Source organism: Calypte anna, chromosome Z (assembly GCF_003957555.1).
Source record: "Calypte anna isolate BGI_N300 chromosome Z, bCalAnn1_v1.p, whole genome shotgun sequence".
Taxonomy (NCBI): domain Eukaryota; kingdom Metazoa; phylum Chordata; class Aves; order Apodiformes; family Trochilidae; genus Calypte; species Calypte anna.
This window is the reverse complement of record NC_044274.1, coordinates 34,922,871-34,947,928: the sequence shown is the minus strand read 5'-3', so window position 1 is coordinate 34,947,928 and position 25,058 is coordinate 34,922,871. Positions and strand designations below refer to the sequence as shown.

Genomic DNA, 25,058 nt, shown 5'->3' with positions numbered 1-25,058 from the left:
TGCATTTTTTTCCAAAACAGCAAAAAAGTCAGTTTTCACACGATTTCTTTAATTTGTCAAAAAAAACCATGTAATTCCATCTATATCAAAGAAGCAGAAGAGCAAATTTAACAGCAACTTTCATTTGTGGGGAAAGGGTGTATCTATTTTAGGTATGATCTTATGTATGTATGAAGAAAAATGACCACCAAGAGTAGGTTCACTAAATTTATTTAAAAATCATACAATGTTTCTTACAAAAGAGCATTACATTCTGCACATTGCTCTCAAAGAATGCAAGGGACGTAAGGACTACCAGTATTCTCCCTCCTTCAGAAAAAAATACAGTGTACATAAAAGCAGGGTGTTCACAACAATTACAGAAAAGCATTACAAGTTACCACCAACAATGAACAAAATATTCACTCTCTCTGCTGCTGCTTCAAAATTTCAATGTTAGTCTCATGTGCCCTTTTCCCTCCCCCCGTGTATTTTTAAGGACTAAAACATTACATCTGGTGGACAGCAAAGATTCCACTACACCTCAAATGCAGAACACCTATGAAGCAGAGGAATGTTGGCTTTTTAAACAGAAGCAGATTAAAAAAAAAAAAAAAGGGGTGCAGGACTCCTTCAGTTCTTCACTAGTCTTAGAAAAACTTTCCAGAATACTGCTTCACACTATAAAAAAGAAAAAATAATCTTGCATTAGAATCCTTCAACATCTGCATACTGCTTCACACTATAAAAGAAAAAGAAAAAAGCATGTATTAGAATGATGGACCGTACATCTTGCATCAACATTCACAATGACATTCTTAAAGCAGATTAAATTACAGATTTCTAATAAATTTAAAAATAATTTAAAAATATTAATGGCTAATAATTATAGGTATATTCATATATTTTAAGTACATTTAAGTATTAGCAATCTAAAGCCAAGCATTCAAGTTAAAACATTAAAATCTTTAATAATTGCCAACATGTTAATAAAGCAAAACTAAGCAAACTAAATCTGAAGCTGTTCGTATTTGGCAGAAAAGACAAAGTACTGTCAGCAAGGTGTGAAATGCTGCACAACAGCACCAAATCGATTTCAACTTGTCCTGTAGAGGCATGGCCTGTGCCATATGGCAGACTGTGATTTGTTGTCAATTTAGTTATCTAAAAACAACAAAATCACTAGTCTTCCACACAGAACTAGACCAACATCCAATGAAATCTTCTATATTTTCTACAGGCTCTATATAATTTATTTCAAGTAGTTTTTTGCAGCAGTTTTCACCAGAGAAAGGAGAGGACTGCTTGATTAGGGCGTCTTCCAGCAAGATTAGTTTAAAGGGTGTCTTCATTTTAATTACAATGGAGAACAGAAGAGAATCAAAGCAGAACTACCACTGCAGAAGTTAGGTTCAAAAAATGACTTAAAACCTGCCTTCTAGAAACTGCATTACAGAGAACAGCAGCTTTAAAACATACATGCCAATCAATTTAAAACTGACAGTTGTGACAACATAAAACGTTAACTTGCCTGTTTTGCAGTAAATACTGTGCATTTTGTATCTGGTCCTGTGTTCCCGTAATAGTTATTATCCGATCTTCTGAGCCTTCTAATGGTTCATCAATTTTAATTGAAGCTCCTGACTCGTGACGTATTTGTTTGATTCTCTGGCCGCCCTTTCCAATAATTGATCCTGCCAACTAGGGGAGAAATCAAAGCATTAATTTCCCAATACCACTTTCTCTCTAAAAAGTTATGAAAATCACAGCACTGTCTGAGTAGCTTCCGTAAGTTTATTATTTACAGCTGCAATGAAAACTTAATTCTTTACAGAATCAAAACACCCCCCGCAGTATTAGATGTATTAGCACAGGCTAAAGGTATAAAACTGGAAGAACCAGTCTGGGTTTTTTTTTGCAAAAATTAAATTACATAGACCATCTCTATTACTGAATATTAATAATTAGTAAAATCTTTTAGTGTGCTTCTCAAGTGAAGACAAAAAAACCACATAAGATTAGATTTCTGGAGATTTAGAAAGTTATTTGTGAAATAGTGATTTATTTATAATAGGGATCTACTTGTCACAGCCTTTTTCATATTATTTCTTATTTTTAAGAGCAAAAAAATTTGAAAGCAAGACATTACTTACATCTTTGGGAATCGTTACTTGCGTTGTGATGATGGGTCCACCAAGATCTCCGTAAGAACCACGACCCCCTGCGTAAGAATAGTCTGATTTAAACGTATGCATCAAGCCCTTTAATGACTACATAATGAAGTGCATATAAAGGTTCTATATAAACACTTACCATATCCAGAGCCACCCTCAAACTGTAAGAGAAAAAAACCCCAAACAATTAGTGAATACCCATTCTTCAATAATGTAGTTTCATCCTAAATACCATAATGTTAACTCTGAGCCTATTTTATACAAAAATCTCAGTGTTCTACCTTACCATAAATACAACTGTGCTGTGCCACAGGCACCCTGGGGTAAAGGCAGCAAATCAGAAATAAAAACCAACCTCTTACACTGCCCTGTCAAATCCTCAGGGAGTAAGGGATCAAATGACATCAGGGTCAAACTGTACCAGTTTACCAGTCTCACTACAGCTACTGGTAGACAGCTCCTGACCCCTAGACTAAACTTAAATTCAAATGAAAAGATTAAAGTGCAGCCTTATTAACGCTACCAATCCAGCTCAATAGAGATTCAAATCTCTGGGTCTGGGACAAAGTGTTCACCCAGTTACTGTCAATTCTCCTGTTCCATCTTCAGGAAAAAAAAACCAAAAACAAAAACCAAACCAAAACAAACCCAAAGGTCCTAGGGATGGTTGCTATTTTTCCCTCAATTCAAACTATGCTACAATACTTTGTATCTTAGAATAGGTAATCATGACATAAATTACTTCTCCTCTGCTACAACCACCATATAAGCAAATGCAAATCACTGCAATGAACATTCCTGGCCTCTTTTTATTTTTAAGATATGTAGATCAGTATTTGATAAGAGTGTTTAATTTCATCTAATGCCTTCTAAATGCACAAGACTTCTTTTTACCCTTTCCTACAGAAGTAGAGGATAGACAGGCACAGTTCTGCAGAGTCTGATTTCTGGGGAACTGGTGGGGTATGCCCCTGCCAGACAAAGCCAGTCAGTTCTAGCAAATACTAACATGGACCCACTGCTTCCTAAAGCTGAGACCACTGGCAAAGCTGGAGCCTCTGTGGTAACATTTAAGAAAGTGTAAAAAAAAAAACCAAACAAAACCAAACTGCCTGTGAGAGCTAAGAAAGGGAAAAAAACATGAGAGAAACAACCCTGCAGACTGTACCACATAAATGGGACCCTGGCTGGAGCAGTTCTTGAAGAACTACAGTCCCTTGGAAACATCCAGATTTGAGCAGTTTGTGAATGACTGTATCCCAGGGGAGGAACTCCACACTGGAGAAGGGGACCAGAGTGAGGAAGAAGGAACACAAAATATGATATACAATCTGCCACTCCCCATGTGCCCTGCCGCACTCATGGTAGAGGCAGAGAAGCAGGACATCGAGTAAAGTTAAGCATGGGAAGAACTGAAAAGGGGGCTTGCTGTTTTTAGTTCTCCTTTTTGTTTCTCACCATGCTGCTCTATTTTTAAGTGGAAATGAACTAATCTTCCCCAAGCTGAATATGTTTTGCCCATGATGATAATTATTAATCTACCTCCTGTCTTTATCTTGAGCCACAAACTTTTCCATCTTGCTTATCCTGCTCAGGGAGAGGAAAGAGAGCAGCTAGTTGGGCACCTGCAGCTAGCAAAGTGCAACCAACCACAACTATGTTTCACAGAAGCATTAATGCAGTAACTTTTCCTAAAATATTATTTACCTACTACCTTTTCAAAACATCAGAATTAAAGTTACTCAGACCTAAGTGTTCACCCTATCTCCTCTGCCTTTAAGCAAACTATACTCTATAATCACATTACTTGGCAATACAGATTGCAATACATCATAATAGAGGTTGTAGCACAGTCCAAAACATAAGAGAATGAAGGACTCTGACTAAGACTTATTTCCAAGGCTGATCAGAGCAGCAAATTGAATACATGAAGATGTATTCCTGTTGTTGTTGCCACAGATGTCTTTTTGGGCTAATCTGTTTTCAAGAACGATTTTTTCCTTAATTATTTCTGCCTCCTCAGACAACAGGACAGCAAATTAACTTCACAACAGATGAGTAAACAACCACATTTATTCTGTTTATATAAGCTAAGAACTGACATTTCATACTTGGCAGCACTTCACCATCTTCTAGACAGCATGAACACCTGATGAACCCCATAACTTCTCTTGTCAAAACATACACAATCAAATGGTATGTTTCCAAATTATTATCCTTTACTTAATATGTTTATCTACAAATGTAAGTTAAGGAGCTGATTTTAATATATGCTGCTTGAAATATGAGGAAGTGGAATAGTCTCCCCAGTGAAGTGGTAGATTTGCAAACACTGTGCACTTCCAAGATTCAGATGGACAGAATGCTGGGCCATCTTCTCTAAACTGTGCTTCTGCCAAGAAAGCCTGGATCAGATTATCTTATGACTCTTTCATCATGAAGTTAATACCAAATATATATCCTAGAGTACATGCATCTACAGTGCAACAGTTATGGAGAAAGTTACTATTTACCATAGAAAACGGGTGTAAAAGTGGCAAAAGAAGTATAAAAAAGCTGTTCTCTTTTGACTGTACTGCTGCATACTTCCATTTTTTAATTAATATTACTTGCCCACACAGGACACACTGTTAAGACAAACTTCCAACAATTTCTGAGTTAGAAAGACAGCTTTATGATTTTCAACACATGCGATCTGCCACTGACTACTCTCAAAATTAAGAGGTTCCCGTTATCACTTAACATGTTGAAGGAAAGTTTTCAAAAATCTGAGAACACTCACCAGCTCTGGCGGCTGCATATCATCACAGGCATCCACATGACACTGCATCATCTTTCACACAACGTAACAAAAGGAAAAGAAATCTACATTAAGTCCATGTCACATGCACTCACATGTAACGTGGCAAGCAAATACAATACATCCTGGTACAAACAAATAACTACAAAGACTTTTAAGGGTGTGATTTAGATGACTTTCAAGATTTGCTCCCTTATAATTTTATTTTTAGGGAACTGTAAACGGTCACCCTCACTTTTTCCCCTCTTTCTGTAGCAAGCAGATTTTTTCCTCTAACAAAGAAAATTACGCAGCTAATATTAAAACAAAGCTTGAAAAAATTCTACAGTGGTTTTGTTGTTTTTGTTTTTAACACCTTTAGAACACCATATTAAAATAATGTTTTTAGAACATAACATATAGTATTTCTTTCAGAATTATACGATTTCAGCAACTGATGTTCATTTGGGCACTCTAAAACCAGCTTGTCCAAAAAGGTATTTCTACATTACAAATGAGTGCTGAGTAGAATATTCTGTACTAGTGACTACTGGTACAAGGATTTTTAAAAAGACACAATAGCTGGATGTGGCAAAGGGCTTAACTTTTACACCTAATGAAAGAAAATGCATTCAAGTCTTTACTGATGTCAGATTCTTTCATAATAATTTTCTGGTTTTAAATAGTGACCTACAGAAGTGAAATTTTGTTCCTTTATTCCAACATCTGAACACATCAATAGAAGAGCTGTCACACATTCTCTACTGGTTTTTCACAAGCTTTTAATTATCATCAATTACACAAATAGAATGTTATATTTTTTGAAGTGCATGTACCTTTATCTAAGCATTTATCATTAAAACATACATGCGTATATCTATCCACATATACACGCATCAAGGGGCCCAGGCCAATGATATGAAGTTCAACAAAGCCAAGTGTTGCATCCTGCAATTGGGTCACGAGAAACACCCCATGCAACGCCACAGGCTTGGGGAAGTGTGGCTGGGAAGCTGCCCAGAGGAAATGGACACAGAAGGGTTGATTGCTGGATGGTTGAGTATGAGCCAGCAGCGTGACCAGGTGGCCAGTAAGGCCAACAGCATCCTGGCTTGTATACGCAATAGCGTGGCCAGCAGGACTAGTGATTGTTCCCCTGTACTTGGCACTTGGCAAGGCAATCCCTCGAGTACTGTGTGCAGTTCTGGGCCTCTCACTACAAGAAAGACATTGAGGTGCTGGAGTGTTTAAAGACGGGCAACAAAGCCGGTGTAGGCTCTGGAGAACACGTTTTATGAGAAGCAGCTGAGGGAACTGGGGTTGTTTAGCCTGGAGGAAAAGAAGCTGAGAGGAGACCTTATCTGTATCTACAACTACCTGAAAGGACTCCACAAGGTGGAGATTGCTCTCTTCTCCCAGGCAAAAAACATGAGAAGAGAAAATGGCCCCAAATTGTACAAGGAGAGATTTAGACTGGGTATTGGGAAAACTGTATTCACTGAAAAGACTTGTCAAGCACAGGAACACACTGCCCAGGGAAGAGGTTGAGTCACCATAAGTACCACAGTTATATGTCCTTTGAATACTTAGGGACATTGTTTAATGGTGGACTTGGCAGTGTGCTATGTTAATAGATGGACTTAATGATCTTAAAGGTCTTTCACAACCAAAATAGTTCTATGTATTCCATGTATAAGTTAAAAAACCTAAAATATTAGGAGGTACTGGAAGGAGCAAAAGTACATTAGAAGTCTGAAGACACTCACCAAAGTCTGTGAGGAGATAGTCCGCTTAACAAAAGACATTCTGATTTAAGTGTCTATTAACTCAGTTCTTAAAATCTTAAGTTTCTTTGAAAATGTTAGTATCTCTTCACATAATTAAAAAAGAGGGGAGGGCATAAAATAATTTTATATCCTTGTTCAATTAATTTTCCACCCCTTCACACTGCTATCTATGTGCATTTATTTCTCTGAAAGACCCATGGGGATGAAGATGCAAAAAAAGCAGTACTGAAACTACTTTCAGGTTTTTTCAACTGTCATAATACCCATTATGGTCCAAACACATTTGATTTTGACTAGTTATACAGTGAAATATTTGTCTGCTAACAGAGAAACAATACATTTTGGTCCTTCACGAAAAACCTTCTTGAGATATTATAAACCCCAAAAATTCTTTTAATGGCTGTGCAGAATTATACTACTACTGTAAGCCATGCTATCAGACAAGCATTTTCTTAAGTGACTGAGTCTGCACGGGCAAGAATTAACCCTATTTTCAAATCACAATAAAGGTTTTTCTCATTTTGGCATTTACAAGGCTGTTGATATTGTCATATCTCTAATTCTATACAATTCACAGTTGAGCATCCTATTTTAAAGCTTCTGAGCTGTTCAGTGATTCCACTTTAAGTGGAAATGAGTATTACTAAAAAAAAAACCTAATACCATGTGTCTGACATATCAGTATTTCTCTGGTTTTAAAGACGTTAATCTGAGAAAAGCATCTCGTCTTCCCTTCGACTCCATCTATATAAAATGCAATTCATGTGAAAGAGCATTTCTGTATCCTCAAAACAGCCACTCCCAAGTATTACCTGGTTCACAAACCACAATGATGTTTTTTCTCTCTGGTTTTCATGTTTTGTTAGAAAATAGTTTCTATATGAAATAAAGGGTAGCACAGAAAGACCTTAGATTTCTGGAATGACATTTCCAATTCCAGCCTCATAATCCAAGACTTTCTACCTGCTTACACAATGGTTAACTAAAACTAGAAATTAAATAGTCTTTGTTGGGAAGCAGTCTTCACTTTAAACAGGCTATGATACTTAGCCATGAAGGAGCCAGAGCCATGAGCAGCTTCACAGTGAAAAGGAACAGAAACTGCTTTTTGGAGCAAAATAGAGATAACTCCATTTACTTGTAGAAACCCATGTCAAGAAAGCAAAGGCCAACCTGACAGAAGTCAGGCTAAACAGAAGTCAAAATGGATTTTCTGTTCTAGCTGGCCAAGCATTAACCTAAGTAAGACTGTGCTCAACCCAAAGAAGGGCAAGCTGCTCAGTCTGTAAGTTTTAGCACTAGCTTTATTAGCCACAAATACCACAATAAATAAATGAGCTTTGAAACATAAATACAAATGAGGAATCTTGAAGAAGGTGCAATTCTTAGTTCTTTCAATTTCTTCACAGGTGGAGTAGCATAGGTAACAATTTTTCTAACTGTGTGCAGATCTTTCCTTTTAGTACCTCTAAGTACACATGCAACATTCTTGCAGTCTGTATTTCTAGTAACTCTTACTTTTAAGGAGGAGGATATGTGTAAAGCCCATTTGGTTAGCCATTTCATACTTCACTACATACTTTTCTTTTCATGTAAAAGGAAAACCAAACAAACCACAACTTGGCATCACCTGTTATCTTAAAGGTGCCAAGCAACGACAGGGGAGAAAAGATTCTTGCTATAGAGATTAACCTCCCAGACACGGGATTTTTTTTCCCCTGAAAAGTCTAGTACAACAGCAGATGACTGCTGGGAAGCGCATTTCAGAATATCGCATGGAAGAATGTATTTTGAAAATTTTTTAATATACTATGAGAGGTTTTTTAATATACTATATACTATGAGAGGTTTTTTCTAAGCAAGTATTAGCATTAATATGATTTAACGTACCTAATTTAAGATTTAACTTAACGAGGTGCATAGCTCCAAACATTTGGAATTACAGTGAATTTTTTTGCAGATAAAAAAACCAGCAAATAAGGTAAGATATAATTCAAAAGAGCAGTCACCTTCCAGATCAGCTAGAGCTCTTCATAGACATTATTCTATAATTATTATTCCATCTACGCTAATGTTTTCCAACATTAGTCTCAAGAACAGTTGTATAAATCAATGAATTTCAAATAACTGCATTTAAATGTATCTTTTACCAACTCCTATTTCTGTCACTCTGATTAAAAAATGCAAGGTCAGTCAGTACAAACAAACCTGCAGAGTAGAGCACATATAATTTTTTAAATACAGGGAGAAAAAAAAAACCAACAGATCACATCTCAGATACCACTTACACACCAAGCATTCCTCCATAGGCGGGACCACCTGCATGGATAAAACATTCTGGTTTTATAATCAGACCATACATATCCCACACATAACTGCATGTATTCAGCAACAGTATCTTTAGACAGTCAGCATGCTAACTGTGCTTACAGAACAGAACAAGGCAAATTGTAAAGCCGTACCATGCCATCGTAACGGTCTCCCGGTCTGCCTCTTCGGTCATATGACATAAGATCTCTAAAATGAAAAAAAGCAGAAGCACATGAATTACATTACAAACTGGTTTGTCTAGTTTATAATTCATTAGAATTTTCACATTCATGGTTCACACGCAGTTAATTTCATACTACTCTAGCCAAGAACAGAAGTTACAGAACAACTGACTATATTCCTGTTAGATTACTACAGTGCAGCAAATACCAGAATTCCAGTACTTTCAAAAATACTCTGGTCTAATACACACTCACTCTGTGTAATCACTACCAACATGGAAAAAACACTGGAAAGATGAACATGCTTCAGGCTACTATACACAACATGAGTTTGTATTATACATTTAGGGAAGAACTCACCCGCCACGAGGAGGAGGTGGAGGAGGAAGTGGAAGATTACGAGCTCTGCTGCCACCTCTACCACCACGACCAGGTGGAGGTGGTGGAGGGCCTCTGCGAGGGCTCATATCATCATAATCTCTTCTTGAAGGAGGCATAGGTCGTCCACCACGACCAGGGGGCATTCGATCAAAACCTCCTCTACCCCGCATCGGAAAGCCTACTGGACGCCCTCTTCTTTCATCAAACATCATTGTGAAGCCACCATAATCGTATGTTTCATCATAAAAATTTGGATCATAAGGCTGGGCCCGTCCTTTAATCGGAGACTGAAACAAACAATAAATACCCAAAACAAAATTAGGACTACTACTACTAATGCTGCTGCTTTTATTAAATTAACATATATCATGTATAAACATTAATTAATTCATTTAGAAAGTGTTCCTGATTTCACTGTGCTGGTAAGAAGGAAGATGGTGATGTGTTTTCTATAAACTCAACTATGATAGAGAAACTGCTGTTACTTATAAGCGATGTATAAATTTTGTCTCCCTTCCAATTTTTTCTGCATGTGAACAACATGGACAGAATGAATAATGGCTCACTAGTACCAAAAACTGCTTCCCTCCCCCATAAGGTGAATTCTGATCCAAGAAAACAGAAACAGTTCAGAAGGTGGTTACGGTCAATTTTTACTGGGAAAGTAGGAGGTACTGAATTAGAAATGGAGGCTGAAACAAACTGTTTCTCATTCAAACGACCCCAAACATTTGTGAATAACAAAGAAATAATAAATTCAATAAACATTACCTCAGAGATAAGATCCAAAATAATCTTGATACATTCAACAACTCTGTCAGGTTTTCCACCAATAAGGACCACTCTGTCAGTAGAATGAGGACAACACTCTTGGAAGAGCTTAATGGTGGTCTGAGTGTTCTGTTGAAGGAGAAAAAAAAATCCAAAATTGTCTAATATATTTTAAACAACTTTAGAAACCCACTAAAAATTTGTAAAGAAATAGTCCAAAAAACAAAAAAGTTTGCAGCCTTTTTTAAGTGCTTGTTTGCTTGCTTATGAGTTCTTAAAAACCAATTTAGTTTTAGGAAGAGGGTAGGTTTAGACGTTAGACAGAAATTCTTCACTACGAGGGTAGTGAGACAATGGCACAAGCTGCCCAGAGAACTTGTAGATGCTCCCTCTCTGCAAGTGTTCCAAGTCCAGGTTGGAGGGGTCTTTGAACAACCTGATGTGATGGCAGGTGTCCCTTTTAAAGGCTGTTTCCATTCCAAATCATTCTGTGATTTTTTAAATTTTTTTTTTTTTATAATATGTGATGACATAGTTTAGTAGGAAGAAGACAAAAGTCCGATTTCATTCTCTTTCACTTGTGGCTCATATGTTTGTAAGTCTTAGGCTCTGTCATCAACAATGACTACTTCTGAGTTTGATAAACAGATGGAAATCACAGATCCACCTCAGAACACGGAAATCATGTATGCAGGATGTTCTGAAGGAATCACTGAAGAAGATAAGTACACTTTCCCCTTACACTAACTTCGTTATAAACAAAAAGTCTTAGGAGAACGTGATGCAAGTACCTCTCTGAGTTCTTTAATTTTAGCACCTTTGACACCAATAATTCCTCCTGCCAAACTTTGATGTATGAGAAGTCTCAATTCACAGTCGAAGTCGCTGCCTTTGTAGTGTTGATACTGTAGGAAAGATGCATATATGGAAAAGAGTAAAATACAAGTCACGTAAAAACTTAAAATATTTGGTGTTTCGTTAAGTTTCTTCAAACACAGCAGTATGACTTGATTTACTGCTGAATTTTAATGCTGCATTTCCTTTAATACGACCACAACTATTTAAGCATACACCTCAACTTAAACCGATATTAAATCGGTTTTTCCTTAAATTATTACATTAGATTGCAAAACTCAGGAGAAAGACTCAAGAAGGTATCAAACGGTGAAACACCCTTACTTACAAAGTCAATGAAGCACCCAAGTTAAAATAAAACTACTTCAAAATGAGGCCGGAACAAGTCAGGAAATAACTATTTTGACAGGGGAGGCTGTTCAAAATGTTAATTTAATAAACAAAGACCCAATACCCTCTATCAAAAAATGCCAACAATATCTGAGGGTCACAACTGTTTTTTAAAAAGGCTTTTAATTTTTTATTTTTTAGTTTACTGTACTTAAAAAGCAGCAAATAATCTAGAACCATCTTGCTTTAAAACTAGGCTACTTTTTAGGTTCAGAGGCTAATCTTTTGCCTCTAAAAAGAAATAAATGTTAAGAGTACATACCTCTTCTAAAGTTGGGATAATCTTCTTCAAGATTTCTCCAATCGTCTCTATATCGGCACTTATACTCAGAATGCTGTTGAAGGTCGTAACGCCAGACAGTACAGAGAATGTGGAAAAGAAGAAGCAGAAGTAAATTTTTTTCATCAGACACAAAATTCTACCAGGATTTAGTACACTGAAGAGTTTACAATTAATATTCCCCATTTAACGTAAGCCTGTTTGCTCAATTTACAACACATGCATCTTTGTTTACGCCCCATACATATGCATGGTAAATTTAAGATTAGGTAGGTCTTGAAGAGAGAAAGGAAGACAGAATAGGTTTTTGGAAGGGCTCAGATTAAGTGGGCAAGAAACTGACGCAGAACTGAAAGTAGAAGTGAACATTTTCATGTTCCCCGCCACCACTAGTTTAGTATACCCTCGCTATTACATCGGCAAAACTGGCACACCTTCTCTTCGAAAAAGTGGGGATATGCAAGTGGTGAACACTGTATCTGGAGTAAGGTTATGAGACCAGTTAGAAATCAGATTACTAATGGGCTTTCCAAGAAAACAAATACAAATGCAAGACAAAAAAAAAGACAAAACAAATGAGAAGTGAAGGAAAGTGAACCAGAGTTAGCACTTCATCAGAAATAATTATGAACAGGCAATGTTGAGGGGAGCAAGGTGGGCCACAAAGACAGAGCGAGAGACTACTTCGAAACAATTCGATTTACAACGCAGCAAATATGCAACACTTGAAGCTGTGCTCCTTCCATCGAAATAAAATTAGTGGATTGTTTGGGTGGGCAACTCACGTAAAAGTTCAGTGACAAAAAGACTTAATGGGGAAAATAAGACAGAAAACTTGAAAAAAAACAATACACCGTCTATAAGGGGATACTATTTAATTATATCAAAGGCAGGTAATATATACATTTCTCTCTTTCTAATCAGGCAGTGAGGCATAAACTGTTGGGACATACCGCTCGGGGCCACTGCTGTCTGGGACTGAAACACTGGCATTGTACTGCATTGGTCATTGGCGTTCGTGGATGTTGGCATTGGGCATGGGTATTCAATCAGAAGTTGTCAAGTATGGTACCCGTTTGGCAACGAGCACATTTTTGGGCATAGCCAACCAGGGTTTTCACATGGGCGTTCAGGGGCGGATGGGCCAACGTCATGGTGGGCAACGCAGGGGCAAGTCGATCCAGTACATGGGCAACGGAGATATATGGCCAAAAAAACAAGGAGAGGGAAAAGGGGGAAAAGCAATAAATTTTAATTTAATACAGACTATACTCATTACTCTCAATTAATGAAACAAGCTTAAGTTGTTCTGAAGACTAACACAATAACGGATTGCTACACCAACTGTGGTTTAACAGTATGGACCTTAAAAATGAGTCTTTTGATCTGACTAAACTATTTCTACTTTTAACATATGATGTTTCAGTAGCAGGCTGGCTCATGAGGGTAGACACAAAACCTGTCGAGGTTGGTATCACTAGATACTTCGGGAAAATTGGGAAAGCTAGTTTTCCAAATCAATCTATATTATCCGGACTTTTTATTAGGGTGACGTATTGGCTGACCTTTTTTGAAGGAAAAAAAAAAAAAAAAAAAGAGAAAGGAAAGAAAAAACCTGCAAAAAAACCACCCTAGAAGAAAACCAACTAGCTGCCGAAGTTAGTGAGAATATGTATGATTCCTGACCATTTCAGCTTAAACCTCAATTCTAGTTGTGGTAGTTTATGAACTTAGTTGGAAGTGACTTGTAGTGGTATATTGCCAAATCTTGTGCTGAGAAGAGTCTTGATCGGAAAAAACGTTGAAATTGTAGCTGATGTTAAGTACAGGAGTGTAAACGAATGGAATTTAAGAAGCGTTGCCAAGTTTTATAAATACACAACATTAACACTGAGCATGTGTCTAATCACAAGAGTCAACCCACTGTAAAATGTGAATAGGAAAAGAAGTCAAGACAATTTAAAAATGCTTCCAAGTTAACAAGAGTAGAATGTTCTTCACTGTTCTATTATCCATATTTAAATGAAGCAACATTAATGTTAACATTTCTGTGCTTCATGTGCAGGTTGTCAAGGAATAGATGGACCATTTTGTTTGCTTCCTTTTGTAAAGGAAGTTAAAGAATTCCTCTATCACTGGGTTAAGCCAGCCACCTGCAGTTGTTCCAGTAGTACTATAATTCATTCCCGCATATGGGAAATGATAGAATTAATTGTTTTAAGCTTTATCAATATTTCTAATTAGAATGTTAATGCGTAATTTAGTGAAACCCTAAGCAAAAGTGAGGAGATTTAATATAAATCTCTCCTCCCAGATGAGTCGAGCTAGGGTTTAATTACAATTGAAATTGAAGAACTAAGTTATCTACTCTGAAAATCTTTATAAAATGGCTTGGAACTTGATATGTTTTGAGTCGAATTGCTCCCATTTCTAGAAATGCACGCAATCAAGCTTTCGATGTAGTGCCCTGAAAGAATTGGTGTTAAATTAGTTCAAACTCGTATATACTCACGTCTGTACGAAGAGCCTTAATATTTTTGCCACCTTTTCCAATCACTGCTCCAGCGTTCTGGAAAAAGAGTTTTTAAAAGTTACATTATGCCAGCACAGCACAGACTACATTTTTAAACTGAAGACTAAGAGTGGTAAATCTATTCTGCATTACCCTGTTGGCGTGGGGAGTGTGGGCAGAAGGGCACTGCTTCTCAGTGGTTCAAATCAAATTGAAACAAACTGATACAGTTTGTCCAAGGCAAAAATGATAAACAGGTCCTACCAACTAACTTGGGAAAGAAGAATATTTAAGCCTTGCAACCAATATTTCCACTTCAAATGGAAATTATAGACAATTCTACCTCTGTTAAAGCCATCTCATAGCAACAGCTTTCAAAAAATGTAATCTAGTTTAAGGATTTCCCAAATCTATTTTATCAACCTTTTTAGTTGTAATTGTTTTTAAGTAATTGTTTCAGGGAATATGTTTGCAAGTCCACTTTTGCAATCCTGGTATTTGTTTATAATTTCAAGTGCTAATTTTGGTTTATACCTCTGTAACTGAATTCCCAGGGCAGTGTATTCTGAAAAAAACAACATTAACAGCCACTAACCTCAAGGAATAAACCAGCAGATAGTCACGAATAGTTAATGCAAAGCTGTATTTTTACCAATTTATTTCAAGGATTGCATGCAAAAATATTACTTTTATCACAAAGATTGTAATTATGCCAACAACACGCAAAACATTTCACAGTGGCACAGGTAACTTGTCTATTGGAGAGAAATGCCATGCAGAGTTAAACTAGCATTCTCCAATGCCAACACAAAAGAATGAGATGACTCAAAAAGTACAAATCTTCTTCAGCAAGAAGAGAAAATTCATACATAGCAACTTTAATGTAACTATTTATACTTGTAAAAGAAACCCTTGCAACACTGAAGCATTACCCCCAAATATACCTATATGCATATGAACAAATTTAGTAGATCTGCTTTGCAGTTACTGAAATACTAGGGATTTTTCGTCTTGCCTCATATTTAATTTACACCCACTAATAATTCTCTAAACAGCTTCCTTTTCTAAGACTAATACACAGTGATTCCCCTTGAAATAACAACCTTCAACTCAAAGGCATAAAACTCACTTTATAGTTGCTATTGGTCCATTTTCTCAGCAAGTACCTTTTTAAAAATATACAATCCTTATGGACTTAACCATTAGAAGAAACCGGAAGGTAATTGTATCGCAACACAAGTATACTACCACTCATATACATTTAAAATTCTTCCTTTTAAGTTATGCCACATTAAATAATTACATATTGTTTCTAAACATGCATGTGAATATACACTTTGTCACTGTCTTGAGCTATGCTACAAGACAGAACAGCAAAACCAAAAAAGCCTACTTTGCTCTGAAGCAGGATGCGTAATTCAACCATCTCATCTGTATTCCGAGATCTTTTGAAGGCCTGCTCTTCCTCCATATCTTCTGCAGGACGTTTGCCTGTAGAGAGGTCCATAGGGGGGAAACACAAACATTTATTTAACTAAGTTGTAATAACACAGAAGACGTAACAAATTTCTGCTCTGTATTCTTAACACATTCTCCCTGTTAGCCCAGTGCTTATTACTGACACCTACTCTGACCATCCATAGCACAGGAAGAGGTCTTTATTCCATCAGCTTATGAACTGATTAACTCCAGAAAATCTATGAATTATGGTTTAAATGAGAATGTTGCACACAGCCAGTGAAAAATTCTTAACATGCTGTTTAAACCACTGTGGCACCATCCACTTAGTTTTTATTTATCATTTACAACTGGGAAAAACCTTTCAGCCAAAAATCTCCCATTTAGTTTGTCCAACAATGAGATACTGGTGGAATAACAGTAAAGCATTACTTCAAAAACTTTCTGGAAGAAACGGGCATGAATCAACACTACTCGTGTCCTAACTTGCTCACTAATTATGCCCAAGAAGGTTGTGGGGTTTTTTTGTTCAATTTTTTATTTCTACTCTGGCATGTAAAAGTGTAATGAACAAAATGCAATTAATGGATATGCTTGATAGCATTCTTAGATCTTCACACTTTCCACACAACTACTGAGTATTTAACCATAAAACATTTTAAAATCCTTGATCATAATTTTGAGCTACTTATCTCATTTCTAAACCAGGTAATAGAAAGACTATACATTTATGCTTTAAAAGCATCTGTGATTACGTGAACTAATTAAAAACAAAAGAAATTTAACGCAGCATGCAAAACCAGCAGCAATACACATATCTGATACAGTTAAGGCATTGCAAAATTTTCAGAAACATTAAAATTTAAAGTTCTTTTCAAAAAGAAGTAGTCCTTTAAAAAACTTACCATTTGTCTCTGTGTTGGTAAAGGTCTCTTCCTGTTGTTCCGTCTCCATTGCCTTTTTTTCTTAGGTGGACAGGGAAAATCTGTTGGAGAAGAGAAAAGCTGATACATCTGCTTTGTGAAAAGGTAACCTGTATGCTATGCTAAAGGAAAAAAAGCAAAAGAAATGCCTGCTTCTAGAATTTACTGCTATTATATATCCTTGCAGATTAAAACTCAAGTATTCTGGGCGGGATCAAAATCCAACAGCCTATCACTTCAAGAGCCTATGAAAACAGCAGATACCAGTTGTGATTCTGGTCAACTGGTCACAGCTCAAAACTCAGTGGTTTGACATGTGTTTTTACGTTATAGCTTTTCTCTATAAAAGAGAAAGCATACCCAGGCCAAACAGACCACTAAGAGGAGATAACAGGCAAGCCTGTAAACATGAAACAATTACTGCCTGAATTGTATTTTTGGACACATGCTAGCTTTAAGTAACTAACATTTACTAAAATGTTATTTTCAGATATTTAAAATCAGCAAGCATCAAGCTCTGATTTCACTTATACGATATGTGCCCTGGATTTACTTTTTAAAAGGACACTACGACACTACATTACAGTTTTCTTGTGCTGTTTAGTTCTACAATTGTAGAAAAAAAAAAATCCTATTACAGTAATTGTTATGTATGGTAACTAGTTTTACAAATTCTCCACTAAGTTACCTTTTTATTCAAGTAAATTTATTCAAGGTGAACAAAAGAAAAAATACAACTCTTTTAGAAATACCACACTCTGTAGTTACAGAGTACTGTCTGCACAAACAACCAAGAACCTCAAAGGTAACTGGACTTCACTAGTTTCCAGCTATCTTATATGGAACCTGCTTTTCTTAAATTAATCTCAGAATACTAAGAATTTATACGAGGAAGAAGTCCAGAAAAAAAAACAATTTTGCCAATTACGCTCAAAAAATGTGTTTCTACATATAACACAGCCAAACAATACCGTGTTTCCTGTACTTTTTTATCTTGCCCCAGAAAATGGCAGCCACTCATTTGGGTACCCACTAAGCAAAAAAAAAAAAAAAAGGTAATAAGGTGCATGCAACTTCATAATGATATTCTCACCCATCTGGTAATTTGTCATTGTTGCCCTACTTATATCGGCTAACACCCCAGAACACATTAATCTTTTTCCGAGCACTTAAAGTAAGCTAACAGATACATACAGATTTAATGATACCGAAATCTCAACCACGCCGGACAGAATAGAGAGGGGCCGGCCAGATTTTCTACACGGTTTTCACCAGGGCCTGCTTATTCTACTTCCAACCATCCCATAAATTCCAGGGCCATGGGGAGTTAACTATAACACACTGTTCAGTGTTTACTCTCCCTAGTCGCCCGTACCTTCTCTAGCTGTGGGTACGCTAGGTACCCAGTTACCGCGCTCTGCTGTTTAATTCGAGTTGGAGGGATTAAACTGACTAAGGGCATGTTTTTATAGACACCGAAAGGCTAAAGCGGCCACGAAGGGCGGGAGGCGGCAACAGCTACCACGAACATAAAACAAGAGCCGGGAAATGCCGGCGCGCTTCAGCCCCGCTCCCTCCGGGGCGCAGCAGCTCTTCCCACTCGCTTCTCTCTGCAGCCCCGGTGCCCGCAGCGGCGGCGTGACCGGCTGGCTCCCGGGATGAAGGGGGAGCCGCCGTTACATAACTCCCGCCGCCCCGGTCCCACTTCCCCCGGCGGCGGGGAGCAGCAGAAATGGCGGCCGCTGTAATGGCGCCTGCTCACTGCTAGGCGGAGCCGGGAGCGTTAAAGCCTCCACGACCACCACGCGGTCGCAGGGAGATTTACCCCTCTCTGCCCAGGGACACACAAAGAAACCGCCCGGCGGCCCCAGCCCCAGGGTCATCTTATCTGCCCAAGATGTTCTCCCGCCGTCGCCGCCCCTCACAGCAGCGAGGCGGGGCACCCCCAATCGGCCTCCCGCGGTCGCCTCCGCGCAGGCCACGGCCGAGAGCGCCCTCCTCTCCGCCCGCCATAATTCCTGAGAATTCGCCCTGGGCGCAGAGTTACCAAGGGCGGGCGCACGAAGGCGGCGGCCGCCGCTCTCCCGCCCTCAGAAAGCACCCGCTAGTTCTACCGGCCTCCACTGCACTGCCCTTCTGAGAGCCACGCTAGCTGGGTCACAAGAGCCCGGAGCCGCCGGCAGGAACAGCGGCCACCCTTCTCGCCACCCTGTCGGGGCGGGAGGGACCGCTAGGGCCCACAGACTGCCCTCAGCCGCCAGAGGGATCCATCGGCTGAGGCGGGGGCACACCAATGTTCTGCTTCTCATTGCCATTCTACGCCTTTACGGTTCCCCACGCAGCGCTCATCCCATTTCACAGCAAATCCCTACGGGAGGGAGCCCACGGGCCTCCAGGGGAGCGGCGGCTTCCGGGGCTTGCAGCCCTGCGACAGGGTAGGGCCGGGCCTCCCTCATCGCTCCGTCACGCAGCAGCGCCGAGGGGGGCACGACAGCAGCACTACCGGCCCCAGCGAGCCCTGGCCTGGCCTCCGTCCCGTTCCCGTCCCCCGCCCTCCCCGCCCAGCACGAGCGCAGCGCCCACACCTCGACGGCCCCAGCTGCATCTCGCCGCGGGCTGCGCGTACCTGCGGCAGCCACCGGCCCCACCGCGTACAGGAGAGAAACGGGATAGAGCCCCTACCGCCGATGCGCACCGCCGCCACGACCAGGGGATTGGACCCACCGCCTCTCCATTACGCGGGTCTGCCGCGGCTCCATTGGGTAAAGCCGCTGCCCATCAGGGCAGGAAGGCGGCCCCCCGTCTCCTCCACCTCCCCCCCCGCACCCTCCGTGAGGGCCAGGGGGAAACAGGCCCTGCCGTCGCAAGGAGGGCAGCGCCATCCGCCCCGCACCGTCACGCCGCGCCCGAATGGTCTGCGTACCTGCGTGGTGGGAGTCCCAACAGAAGCGAAGAAGGCAACGGGGAACTTGCGGCAAAGGAGGCCGAGAGAGAAGTCGGACGTGAGGACAGAAAATGGCGGCGCCTCAAACTCCGCCTTGTGCTCGCTGCCCGGCACCGGGGGGGGGCGGGGAATTGGGGGGAGCCAGGGGGGAGAAAGCCTCTCGCGATGCTGAGTAGCGCCATGCCGGCCTCCTATTGGCTGCTGGGGCGCGCGGGGTTTTGGGTGGCGCGCGGGAGGCGGCCGCGCCCTCTTCGCCCCAAGATCCACAGTGGTGAGAGCCTAGGGTGCTGCCTTGGTGCCGCCTGCTTGGCCCGGTAAGTGCGGGTGGCTGAGCTGCGACAGGGGAGGGGGAAAGGGAAGGGGGCTCGCCTTTTCCGAAGGCTGCGGTCTGCGACCCCCCCCCCCCCCCTCCCGCCACGCCTCACCTCGCCCCCTCAACTCGCCTCACCCCACCCCCTCGCCTCGCCACGCTTCACCTCGTCCCCCTCGCCTCGTCCCCCTCGCCTCGTCCCCTCACCTCTCCTCAGGGCCCGGCCCGCGAAGGCCGGGCCGCGCGAGTGACAGGCTGGAGCTTTGCCTTGGGGAAGCCCCTGCATTACTGCCTTCTGCGTGGTGGAGCTTTGAAGGGGACTTTGGCGGCTGGGTTTGACTTTTCTGCATTGCGGGTTATAGGGCGAAATGAACCCCCAAACCTGGTGTTTCTTAACTATTCTTACGGTAATTTTTCTGTTTTTCATTGAGCTTAGTAGGGAACGTTGAACTCTTTGGTCATCCTTTCGAAGGGTTTAAACGTGATACAGGTAGAGTGAGGCAACCTAAGGCCTTTTAAGTATATCTCTCAGAGATGTGGATGCAGGAGTTGAATGCACCATTAGCAAGTTCCCTGATGATACGTAACTGGCAAGTGCTGTTGACTCTCTTGAGAGACAAGAGGCCTTGCAGAGCAATCTAGAGAGGAGAGCATTGAGTGATCACCAACGGCATGACATTTAAGAAATTAAAATGCCCGATTCTGCACCTGGGCAGGGAGTAATGCTGGACACAAGTACAAACTGGCAGAAGAGCGGCTGGAGCTCAGCCCTGCAGAAAGGGATCTGTGGGTGCTGGTGGACATCAGGCTCAATGTGAGTCAGCCGTGTGCCCTGGCAGCCACAAGGGCAGCCCAGTCCTAGGGGCATCACACACAGCATGAGCAGCCAGGGTAAGAGGGAATCAAGCACTGTGTGTAGTTCTGGGCCCTCAACTTTAAGAAGGATGTGAAGGTCCTTGGATGTGTCCAGAGGAGGGCTACAAAGCCGGTGGAAGAGCTGGAAGGCATGTGCTGTAAGGACCTGACAAGGACTCTTAAGTTTAACTAGGAGGAGGCTGAGGGGCGACCTCATTTCTCTCTGCCGTTTCCTGAGGAGGGACAGTGGAGAGGGAGGTGCTGACCTCTTCTGCATGGGATCCACTGACAGGACACATGAAAATGGTTCAAAGCTTCACTTGGGGAGGTTTAGAGTGGACATCAGGAAGCACTTCTTTATCGAGGGAGTGGTCAAAGACTGGAACAGGCTTTCTTAGGTGTTTGATGCCCCATGCCTGCCAGTGCCTCAAAAAGAGGCCTTTGGACAATGCCCTGAAAAACATACTTTAACTTTTGGTCAGCCTTGAATTGGTCAAGTGGTTGGGCTAAATGATCACTGTAGATGCCTTCCAATGGAAATAGGCTGTGCTGTCCTATCCTATACTATTCTTGCATAGCTACTTCCTAAACTAACAAGAAGGTAGAGTTTACTGTCTAGTTTCCACATGATGACTGTCAAGACTTGATGTTCTTGCAGCCAAACATGGACAGGTCTCTAGATAACAATGATTTTTCAAGCTAGCTTTCTTTTGAGGTGTACAAAGCTTTTACCTAGTTACAGTGTAAAATTTACCCCTGCCATAGAAGTGCTGACAGGTCCCAGCTTGGTTCTGTTGTAGATGAGATCGCCTCTGTTCGTAACAGTTCTGATGAAATGGGACAGTAATTTCTTAAATCAATTTCAAAAGTAATCTTTAAAAAACAAGTAACAGCAGCACTTAACGAAATAAAAGCAGAGAAATAGGAGGGCATATGTATAATAAACAAATTCTGTTGTTGGTTGTTTTTTTTTTACCATCCATTCATCTGCCATCCAACAAAATTATTTCAGTCACATGCTTCTAATGAAATCAACAGGAAAGAAGAAGTCACCAGGCAAGGCTGCTTGTAGAAGTCTGTACTTTCCTGATACTCTATGACGAGTAAACTGCACATACTTTTTATGTTGAATGAAACTTTAAATATTAGAAAAGGATATTTATTTTTGCTATATGTAGAAGTGGTTTTAATTTAAATTGCCTCTATCTTGTTACACTTAGAATAGTTGAACTTTGAATTGAGAGCAAATTTCTATTTAATACAAGTGAGAGTCTTGTCATAACTTCAGCTATTGTCAGAAGAGTAAATATGTCTTTTTTGGGTTTTGTTCTAGGGAATTTACTCTTAAAGGAAGATGTCTACAATTAACATTGCATCAAGAGTGGAAACTTGGCTATCATCCACATGGCATGTTAAAGTTCCTTTGACGTGGCTGGAAGCATGTATTAGTTGGATCCAGGAAGAAAATAGTGGTAATAACTTAACTCAGGCTCAGATTAACAGGCAGGTGTTTGAGCAATGGCTTCTTACTGATCTGAGAGATTTGGAATATCCCATTTTGCCTAACTGCATCTTAGATGCCCCCAAAGGAGAGTTGTTAGGCTTCTATTCCATACAGATTGATTCTCTGATTGATGTTAGCCAGCCAGCATATTCTCAGTTGCAGAAGCTGAGAGGGAAAAATACTGTGAATGAAGAAGTAACAGCCAGTACTCAGGCATTCCAGAAGCCCTGGGAAGCAAAACCTACTCGAATGCTGATGCTGCAACTAACTGATGGGATGCATCAAATTCAGGGCATGGAGTATCAACCAGTGCCTGTTCTCCACAGTAATCTTCCTCCTGGAACAAAAATCACTGTACAAGGTAATATTTCTTATCGTCTTGGAGTCCTTTTGCTTAAACCAGAAAATGTGAAATTGCTGGGGGGTGAAGTGGATGCTCTTCTGGAGGAGTATTCTCAGGAAAGAGTCCTTGCTAAATTAATTGGAGAAACTGAAAACCTTGGTTCTGTTGGACAGGCTCGTCATGACCAAATTATTTCAAGGCCTGTAGATGAATTAGAACAAACTCAGGGCCCTTCAGATGAAGAGCTTTTAGCCAGCCTTGATGAAAATAGTGCACTTGCTTTAAACAATGAAGCATCTTTAGAAAGTGGATACTGCAGTAGAAGCAACAATTTTCATACTGCCTCAGGTTCACTGACTGCACATGATGGAAATGTTAGGCTATGGCAATCTGAAAGTCCTTTGCCTCGCTCAGGTGAACAAGTTTCACCTCCTGTAGAATATGCTGATGACTTTTTAAATGACTTTCCTTTAGAAGATGATTTTCTTCTGGAAGAAGAGATGCAAAGAGAGCTGGAAGAAGTGCCATCAGTGGTCATGAATAGAAATACAGCTTTAATTACTGAAAGACTCCCACATACATCTAGACGCTCCTGCAATTCATCTTTAAATGACAGTTGTGAAAAAGATGATGTGAATGAAAGAGTTAAGCCTGTAGAAGCTACCATCAAACAAAAGACTTCTGGAAGAACAGTATTTGAGGGAGATAAAAATAATATGAGTAGCTTTTCAGAGCACAAGAGTATACATCAGACCTGTAGTTACATAGATCCTTCTTTGGGAAAACTTTCTGAAGAACAGAATGGTACAGACCTAGATGAGAGCAGACATATATCCCAGCAGACTTCTGACAGCAGGCTGTTAAATGAAGATCCTGTATTTTTCTCAAAAACAGATCACCAGAAGCATGATTTACAGACCTTTCCTTGCAGAGCAATAGAGAAACACTTAGATTTAGATTCTCCGCCTTTCACATATATTTCCCTTCTCCTTGCAAGAAACCTTGAAACTGTTACAACTCTGAAAGTTAAGTGTTTCATTGTTACTCTTACTGGAAACCTCACAAGCGCCAATGGGTACTGGGGAGTAAAGGCAAAAATTTCTGACGGTTCAGCTTATCTTGAAGTAGATTTTGCTGATGATATTTTAACAAGTTTGATTGGCTTTTCAGTGCTTGAAATGAATAGGCTGAAAAAGGATCCGGCTTTACACCTGAAAATTAAGGATGGTCTAGAGAAATGTCAAAAAGAACTGATAGATCTGTGTTGTTTGATGACTATAGAGTTTGATCCACATAATTCTAAAGCCACTGTATTAATTCTTCAGGATGCTGATGCAAGGCATCTAGAACAACTGAAGAAACGTTTGAATAAGTAATGTATGCAAACTTGCAGACTATATCTTAGGAAACTTTTAAGTCAGATTTCCCCTAAGGAACTGTTGAAAGTTCAGTTATAAAGTGGTATGTCTTTTATCAAGAAAGATAATGGAAGAATAAGAGGAGGAGATAATTTGTTGGAGTGAAACTTAGCAGTTTGATTCTTATAGTAAATGTATTGGAGTAAGCTCAAATACATACTCAGTGTGTGAGAATCTGAACCTTTGGAGGGGAGGGAGGACACCTAACCCTATACATAAATAAGATAAAAAGCTGTATATATTTTACAAAATCAAAACCCCAAATATTTTAAAACCTTTTATTAATAGAACAATATTATTGTAGCATACAGGTAATTTATTTTTGTTGTGTTATTTTTAATCATTGCTAATAGTTTTGAACCCATAGGCAACCTTATTCATTGTCTCATGATGATGTGTAACATTTTCACAGAATAGTCAAATACTTGTGCTACAGAACTGTTGTATATATATATATATTTAATTTTGGTCTTAGTTTTCACGGATATTTTTAATGTCTGTTTTTAAAATGTATGAAAATATGTCTATGAAAATTTTCATTAAAACTTGGGTGGAAGCTGTGTAGTCACTTAAAAAGAAAACTATACGCCTTATGAGTGTATAAAGTCTCATAAATAGTTTGTTTGAGTTTTTTATTCTTCCTTGTCCTTCTCTTCCTTTTCCCTGCTCTTGGCTTTTTAATTTTATTTTATTTGAAATTAGGAGAATTAAAATTCTGCCAGATGTAGGGGACCAATGACATAAGTCTGCACAGTGGTGATAGTGGCACAAAGAATGTAAATTGGGTAGTCAGGAGAGGGATTTTTCACTTGGACGGTCAATATCTTTTTTTCAGAGCCACTTGTTTCTCTGAACAATGTCTGTTAGACCATTGGGAATTTCTGTGAGTATTGCCCTACTGCC

The 25,058-nt window shown here is 40.0% G+C and overlaps 2 protein-coding genes across 13 annotated transcripts; one reads left to right on the top strand and one right to left on the bottom strand.

Moving 5' to 3' along the window:
• Window positions 1-194: 194 nt before the first annotated feature.
• Window positions 195-19,861, bottom strand: HNRNPK (heterogeneous nuclear ribonucleoprotein K). Of its 12 annotated transcripts, none has more exons than XM_030466936.1 (16): window positions 19,705-19,861; window positions 16,764-16,843; window positions 15,794-15,891; window positions 14,401-14,457; window positions 12,842-12,885; window positions 11,871-11,943; window positions 11,155-11,268; window positions 10,364-10,492; window positions 9,572-9,879; window positions 9,182-9,236; window positions 9,012-9,038; window positions 4,936-4,986; window positions 2,293-2,314; window positions 2,133-2,215; window positions 1,511-1,680; window positions 195-721 (listed from the first exon to the last, which is right to left on the bottom strand). In XM_030466936.1, exons 2-16 carry the CDS (start codon window positions 16,810-16,812, stop codon window positions 688-690), a joined length of 1,314 nt encoding a protein of 437 aa, XP_030322796.1. In that variant the 5' UTR covers window positions 16,813-16,843; window positions 19,705-19,861; the 3' UTR covers window positions 195-687. The 12 variants fall into 12 exon arrangements, with proteins under 12 accessions (XP_030322796.1, XP_030322792.1, XP_030322795.1 ...); XM_030466932.1 differs by having other exon boundaries at window positions 15,794-15,903; window positions 19,705-19,793; XM_030466935.1 differs by having other exon boundaries at window positions 195-660; window positions 15,794-15,903; window positions 19,705-19,793.
• A 102-nt stretch (window positions 19,862-19,963) lies between these two features.
• Window positions 19,964-24,610, top strand: RMI1 (RecQ mediated genome instability 1). Its single transcript, XM_030466931.1, has 2 exons — window positions 19,964-20,039; window positions 22,224-24,610. Exon 2 carries the CDS (start codon window positions 22,245-22,247, stop codon window positions 24,111-24,113), a length of 1,869 nt encoding a protein of 622 aa, XP_030322791.1. The 5' UTR covers window positions 19,964-20,039; window positions 22,224-22,244; the 3' UTR covers window positions 24,114-24,610.
• Window positions 24,611-25,058: the final 448 nt, after the last annotated feature.